This window comes from Stylophora pistillata, chromosome 11 (genome assembly GCF_964205215.1).
Source record: "Stylophora pistillata chromosome 11, jaStyPist1.2, whole genome shotgun sequence".
Classification (NCBI taxonomy): domain Eukaryota; kingdom Metazoa; phylum Cnidaria; class Anthozoa; order Scleractinia; family Pocilloporidae; genus Stylophora; species Stylophora pistillata.
This window is the reverse complement of record NC_142529.1, coordinates 15,479,568-15,487,379: the sequence shown is the minus strand read 5'-3', so window position 1 is coordinate 15,487,379 and position 7,812 is coordinate 15,479,568. Positions and strand designations below refer to the sequence as shown.

At 35.7% G+C, this 7,812-nt stretch overlaps 1 protein-coding gene across 2 annotated transcripts in view; it reads left to right on the top strand.

The window, feature by feature from the left end:
* The first annotated feature begins 26 nt into the window (after positions 1-26).
* LOC111333387 (ubiquitin carboxyl-terminal hydrolase 24) overlaps positions 27-7,812 on the top strand; it is a 45,354-nt gene continuing 37,568 nt past the window's right edge. For both annotated transcript variants that reach the window (XM_088739637.1, XM_088739636.1), the window contains exons 1-10: positions 27-633; positions 2,011-2,078; positions 2,621-2,764; positions 3,300-3,443; positions 3,887-3,922; positions 5,551-5,619; positions 5,782-5,847; positions 6,007-6,081; positions 6,552-6,710; positions 7,542-7,656. In XM_088739637.1, the coding sequence (XP_088595763.1) occupies positions 129-633; positions 2,011-2,078; positions 2,621-2,764; positions 3,300-3,443; positions 3,887-3,922; positions 5,551-5,619; positions 5,782-5,847; positions 6,007-6,081; positions 6,552-6,710; positions 7,542-7,656 (1,381 nt within the window). In that variant the 5' untranslated portion in view covers positions 27-128. The remainder of the gene's footprint in view (positions 634-2,010; positions 2,079-2,620; positions 2,765-3,299; positions 3,444-3,886; positions 3,923-5,550; positions 5,620-5,781; positions 5,848-6,006; positions 6,082-6,551; positions 6,711-7,541; positions 7,657-7,812) is intronic.

Sequence of the window (7,812 nt, the reverse complement as noted above, 5' to 3'; positions counted from 1 at the left end):
CAGTTTTCCCAGGTAATGACCCATCCGGGACAGCCCTTAATTTCAACATGGCGACAGAGTGTAAAACCTGAATGAGGAGATCAGCAGTTGCGATTCATTAATTTGTAACCTCAGGGGTCATTGTCAGAATGGTGGAGCCAAACGAAGCTTACGTCGACACTTTGCTAAACATGGGGTTTGTCGACAGCGCGCAGATCCGCAAAGCGCTAAGTTTGGCAAAGAATGACTTGAATGATGCTGTGGCTTTCCTTACGGGAGAAGAAACAAGCACAAGTTTTGATTACGAAGACACGGAAGTGAAAGACACGGAGACGCAACACGGCTCGGATGACGGAGACATGATTCCTCCTTTAGTGGATTCTAGGGAAGGTGAAGATGGAGACGTTTTTGAGCCTCCAACGGGAGAACCACCTCCATCGTACGACGAAGCCATGAATCCTGCAGGTCTGTCCCAAAATGGAGCTGGTCACAGTCGCGATGAAAGTGAAAGCATGGAGATACCACTGGAATTTCCCACTACTAACCTGTATGAACTGGAGGACAGGGTTTTTGTGGACAACTGGTCAATTCCTTACAAGAGGGACGAATCTTTGGGAAAATGCTTACAAAGTGCAGCCAGATTTGCTCAAGATGGTGAGTGAAACGAAAGTGGGCATGACCATAATGTTTAGTTTTCGTCTTCCTCTTTAGATCTTTTCTTTTCCTCGGTATTTGTTCTTGATTTTGAAAAATCTGACTCCCATGTACACTAAATTATACATACAGTGGTAATTGTGTACTGTGTACTTAAAGCATTACTTCCTATAATTATTTTCCCTAAGCAGCTAAGCTCAAGTTTCGAGTGTCTCTTTACAATTGCATCGATAGCCTCTTATGAAAACAATGATTTGTATCCCAATATTGTTTAATATTATGCCTTTGTAAAATTGGAAAATATCAGGTGCACCCATACCACATCACATCACATCATATCAGGAACAGCTCAGCATGCATTCAACTCTCCTGTTGGGAAAGATTTTCAAACTTAGTGTTTGAAACTGAAATACTACTTTAATAATAATAATAATAATAATAATAATAATAATAATAATAATAATCTCTCTTTAATAATCTTTAATAATAATTATGGACAAGTTAACGATAATTAGATGCCAAAGCCAGAGGCTTATATGGCATAGGTCAGAGAATTACAATCTGCTACTAAATTACAGTCATGAAATAAAGAGAAATATATAAATTATATATTTAAAAAAAAAGTATATATATATATATATATATATATATAACGGTAAATACAAGACTTACGGAGAAAAGGCAAACAATTACAACCTATAAAAATTCATTACTGCATATAAAGCAAAATAGACATTATGGTGTGAGTGGCTAAAAAGTCAGAAATCTTTCAATTGCCGTACAATATTGTAACAGTGTCTGTAGATGAATGCTACTGTTTACTTGGAATTTTATTTTTTCAAAATTTTGGAAAACATTTGGATTGTGGCATACGAGTCAAAACATCCATATCTAATTTTATCATCAAAATTAACTTTCCTGAGGGTGTTTGTGTTGTTTTTTTTAGTGCTGGTAGGTATTAGAAACCAAAAGGAGGATGTGTTAGATTGATAATTTTTTTTGTGATCAGTGTATGCTTTTCATATGTGGTTCATGTTCATGATCTGTTCTTGTTCATCCCTTGGAATATTCTGTAGATCACCTAATGCCACCTTGTGACTACTTAACTTTCCAACTCATTTTACATTTGATGTGAGTCAGTCCTTCTTATTAAGCTGTTCTGCATGACTAGATTCATTTTCTGAAGCTGCAACGAGCTTCCTACTTACCATACCTTCTTTATATGTTGGGTTAGTTTTAATAAGTGGACTTGCTTTAGATGCGCACATGTCCAAAACATTTACGTGAATCTTAAAAGTTCGGGATTACAAAATTCTGAAGTTAGAGTAGGCATAGTCACCATAGTAAATTAAGCTTGAAATAATATGTCTTCTTTAGGTCTTGCTGAGGCTGATGAAAACTGCAAGAGATTTATGGACAGAGCACTACCTGAATGCTTCAAAAAGGTATGATCACATTTACACATTTGTACCTTTGAAATTGCTCAAATTGAAGCTCATCTACAGCCTGTGAAGATTATTGGTTTTCTTGATACACATAAAAAGTTGTCAACACATCAGTTTATGTGTCATTGATATGGTAAGTTTTAATCATTAAATTTTGATCACGAAGTGACCTAAATTAATGTACATTCATGTGGTAAGCAATGTATTGATGACTATTACACTGTGTTTACTTGACTCTGTTGTGAGATTTGTTCTTATTTTATTGCATATTGTGATTGTTGAGCTAAGAATAAACTTGAAAAGGACCGTTGTCAATAGTACAGCATTAACTTAAAGTAGGTTGGGACAACCTTAATATGATGACATATCTGAGTCAAATGATTCTAATCTTGAATTCTCTTCAGATTGTCCAAATATCCCTTACCTCTATCAGCCAAAGTCCTTTTCGGAAATACTTGTACTCTCACCTAAAAGGATAGGCTACAAGATCAACTGTTACTCTTGGGTTGAAACCATTCACTGTTCTCTCCTTTTTGCTACAGCTGCTGACAACACAGGCAGTCCACAGATGGGGTCTAGAAATCCATGAGGGAATTTACGACATGCTCCATCTGCTCCTGAATTTAGTAGCTTCCAGACTCAAGTACAAACCAGTACCATTTGGTTTACTTGAACTATTGACACAGGTACTGTATATGTACACATGTAATGATTTGAAGCATGTTTGGCTTTGCAATTAGGAATTTTGATTGATTGTGAATATGAAAGCAATCTTCATACCAATAAACACTACTTAAGCAGTTGTCAAAATGAGGCCTGTAAAAAATTCAGGCCTGTGTGGGATTTGAACCCATGATCTCTATTAGTGTAGTGCCCTACCAACTGAGCTAACAAGCCATGTGGGAGCTGGTCATTATGGTGGTTGTAATAAACTTGTGACGTGATGAATCAAAGACTGTGAATGTATGAAAATCAGTTCTATGAACTGCTATCATAATGGTTGCTTTCCTATTCATTAGTTAAACTGTAGTTCACATATTCGATTTTCGTAAATTCACAGTCATTTAACTTATTAAATTGTGTTGCATGTACATGTTACATGGGAACTTGGAATTTGATTGAACTCAGTTTTCTCATCTTTTTATCATTATGATAACTGTTTGAATTCATTTTAAAATAGACACTCTTAAAGTTATTTTCAGTTGGCTATTGTATTTTTAGGCATTTAATCCAGAAACAGAGTTCCAGTTCAAAAACAGAACCAAACAGTGGGACAAGAAGTATTATGAAGGAGTGTTTGGAGCAGATGATTGTTATGCAGTGTGTCCACCAAGTTCAGCCTATTACACTCATACTTCATACAAGGTAAATTATTGTCTATGGAGTAGCTTACAATACAATCCAGTTTAACTTTTGCTTTTGCAAACTTCAATCTTGGACAAATTTTGTTGGAAAATTGAAAAAAATAAAGATTGACCAAAATTTTTGAATTTGGTTTCAGCCCCCTCTCTCCCTTTTCTTTGTTGAATACTTGTCAAAATATAATTGGTAAAATTTTGAAATCCTTACAACCAAGTTATTTGGTTGATTTTCAATTTTATTCATGCTAAAGTTATAATTTATGATAAGTTTTGTTAAAAGAATAGGAAATACAAAATTAAGTTATACACTTAAATGAAATATTATTTAAAATTTAATTCAACAAATTTCAATATGCTTTTTTTTTTAAAGTACAGTTTATGTAAAGTATACTATCACTAAATACTGTCAGTAGGCACTTGAAGTGACTTTTTCTGTTTTTGCCATAGGAACCTTATGGGTGGCTGGTGAACTTGATAAACAAGGTAACTCTATCACTCTACATCTATCTCTTACAAGTGCACGACTTCTGAGTTAAATACATGAAGTACTCAGATATGTTACAACATCTGCAGACACATCAGTTGTATTTTATGGGAATTATGCCCTTTATTTGGGTGTGTCTGATACTAGATGTAGTCTGACTTGTGACTATATTATTTTAGTGACAATTTTTTTTGTTATGATTACGTACTCTTAAGGAGCATTGAATATGTGACACCTTAAAGTTTACAATCAAACTAAGTGAAACATACCCCTCAAGATTACATTTAATGAATTTATCATTTGGATATTGAACCCGCCAGTCGTTTCAAGAATGCAATAATGAATTGATTATTTGATTATTGAACCTGCTAGCTGTTTCATGAATGCAAAAATGGATTGATTATTTGAATATTGAACCGGGTAGCCGTATCTGTTTTGAAAAGGCGTGGATCATTGTTCAAAGCAGAAGTCCATTTCTGAAGTCCAATAAGATTGTTCTATTTGACAAAGAATCCTGAAAATGAACAAACTACACTGTAAAAACACTGCGAAAACAGTCGATCGCAAATATTTACAAAATAAAGAAAGTCTTGCGATGGCTTCGCCCGTAAACTATTTTTTCGACCATGACTACACACAAGAATTTCTACAAGTTCGTTAAGATGTGAATAGGCCAAAAAAGCTCTCGATAACATTCCATTTACAACATTTACAAGAAGTTCTACACAACACTCGAACTCACCTTTCCCGCCATTTCTGATGCCATGTTGAAATGGTTCCAATCCATCATCGCGTGTTTGCATAATCCAATCAGAAATGAATAAAGGCTGATAGTTTTGAAAGAAACTGTTTGGGGCTGCATCGGTGGGAGTAACGAAATAATTTGGATATATCAACAAAGTTGAAGTGGTAAATTGGCCGCCGTAACGATTACCAAAGCTGACGTTTCGGGTGTTAGCCCTTCGTAGGAGCGAATGACTTCTGAAATGGACTTCTGATTTGAACAATGATCATGCCTTTTCAAAATGAATACGGCTATCAGGTGCAATATTCAAATAACCAATCCATTATTGCATTCTTGAAACGGTTAGTGGGTTCCATGTTCAAATATTCAATTCATTATTGTGCTCCTGAAACGATTAGCAGGTTCAATATTCAAATAATCAAATCATTAATGTAATCCTGAGGGGTACACTTCACTTAGTTTGACTGTAAAGTTTGCTACCTTTCTATAATCAAGAAATGGATAGATATTCTAGTCTTCTCGGATGAGGATGAATAAACCATAGGCCCCGTCTCCTGCAAGGTTAGGGGTAGGAGATGTTAATTTCCCTCGCACGAGATTACTGTGTGGTGGATGTCCTCCCTTGGGTGGGATGGGTGGGAATTGGCCCTGGAAAGCCCCTATGGGGAGTGGTCAATTAACGTATGTATGTAGGTATGTATGTATGTATGTATGTCTGTCTGTCTGTCTGTCTGTCTGTCTGTCTGTCTGTATGTATGTATGTATGTATGTGTGTATGTGTGTATGTGAGTTTGTGCGCATGTGTGTATGTGTGTGTGTGTGTGTGTTTTTTTAAAGTTTTAACAGAAAGAAAGACTGGCAAGCATAAACTTTCTTTTTCAGTTTGCAGAGCATGGTGGTTTTGAGGAAATTAAGAAGCAGATTGAGACAGCTGAGAAAGTGGATGCCCCAGTAAGAGCACTGCTCAGTTAATGAGTGACATACATCTGAACAGTATTTTAGACAGAAATTCAAATTTTTTTTATCAATAGTTTTGATTAAATTCTTGACTTCCTCTCTAAGATGATTTAATTTATTTAGGTTTTTACAAACTCATTTCATTTCTCATTTTAGATGCTAGCTGCACTTTTAAAACCATTGGGAATATGTGCCAGTTATTTGAATGCCAAAGTGTTACCGGTAAGATTTCACAAAATAACACAATACATTGTAAGTCACCTTCACTTCAAAGATGCAATCATAACACCCCCCCCCCCCCTTAGGCACGAGTCACTACAAATGTAGCAAGGAAATTCATTTAATAGAATACTTTTTTTTTTCGCTCGCTTTTCATTGTAGAAAGTCTTCAGTGATGTTTTTGAAAAGACCTTGGCTTATATTCAAGAACTTACTAATGAAGATATGAAACAAAAGGTAAGTCAGCTTAAAAAAAACCTGAAGTAAAAAAGGGTTAATTTTTTGTTTTGTTTTTTTGAACTCTTTACACCCTGACATCAGTATGAATGTACTCCAAATGTTGGTTATTATTACCTTTATTCTCATAACTGAATTTCTGATTCAGGGATGACACTGTCAGGGGAAATTAGCTGCTAGTCACTCTTAGGAGTCAAAGAATTAATATTTCTGCTAAAATGTTGCCTTTATTGTTCCCTGTTAGGCTTAGTTTCTGACATTTCAAGACCATCTTATTTAATGTTAAAGGACTGTGCCCCCTTTGGAAAGTTTTTGTCAATTTTGAGGCAGGAGTTTATTATTATCCATTGCTTTAATTTTCACTGCATGAATGATTAAAAAAATTGAGAATGGTTGCAATCTTTTGAAGAACACATTATTTGCCAGTAATCAATTTTAGTTCATTAATATCAAAACACTCTTCTTTACAGACAGTTGGTGATGTGTTTGACTTGTTGACAACTCTCAAACTCCTGTGTATGAGACTTTGGCAGAACATGGTGGCTGGAGTGGATGACTTGAGGTTGGAAGTTGCTCTGAAAATGCTCAAAAGTCCTCATTTTAATGCAAAGATGAACTCCTTGAAAGAGGTTTGTACCTGGAATCATGGCTGATTTTTGTTAGATCTACAGTCAGTGCAAGTGTGCTTTCTGTTCCTAGTACTTTTTGTATGTACATATATCAGTACTTTTTGTATGTACATATATCAGTACTTTTTGTATGTACATGTATCAGTGCTTTCAATAAGATTTGAAATAGGTGGCTACCTCGGTACAACATCCGCCAGAGAGCGACTTGATTGCGACTTAGCGTGGCGACTGCGACTTGAGCGCGGTGAAATATACCCGGCGACTCGCAACAGAATAGCCGCCGGAGCTCCGGCGGGTGCCAGGTCTTATTGAAAGCACTGATATATTCATACCAATGTGTGTTGTAGTTTTAAATTAGTTTCATTTGCTTCTCTTATCCAATTTCCTTAAGAAGGGAAGATGCATGTATGTATGTAGTGTGAAATCTCAATAACCTGAAATGATTTTAAAGCACAAAATACCTCTACTCTTAAGCAGGCGAAATAATTGTATGGGCAGTTCTCATCCTATGAAAATATCCCGCTTACATCAGAGCTCAACACTTAAACGGTAGCCAACTAGCCACAGACTAGAAATTCAGTTTTGGCTATTGATTTTTTATTTCCACTGGCCAGTTTTGGTTAGTAAACAAACTGAAATTGTAAGTTGTAACTTTTAAGTTGTCACTTACCATGTGGCTAGTAAATTGAAAAGGTAGTGTCCAGCTCTGTTATGTGTCGCCTATCTTGAACTGTAGTATTTGATCGACAGCTCAGATTAATTCATCAATTTCTTCATAGTTCAAGTACAGTGCTGCGATTCTGAAGTTGAATTTTTTTCTTTTTTTGCCAGGTGTGCAAATTGATTGAAGATTCAGAGAAGAACAAGAACACCAAAGTGAATTTGTCTCAAGATGCTATCACAGAGTGGCTGCTGCAAAATAAAGTGCTCTCAATCGCATTTGAAAGTGAGGAAATTTAAATGGAAATGAAAATCAGTTGTTTTTAAACTACAAAATATGAAATGAACTCCCGCTCAGCACCTGAATATGAAGCACATTAAACAATCTTCCACTCTTTCCTGTAGCAACTGGAGGTTTCTATTGAGAAACTGCAATTTCTCA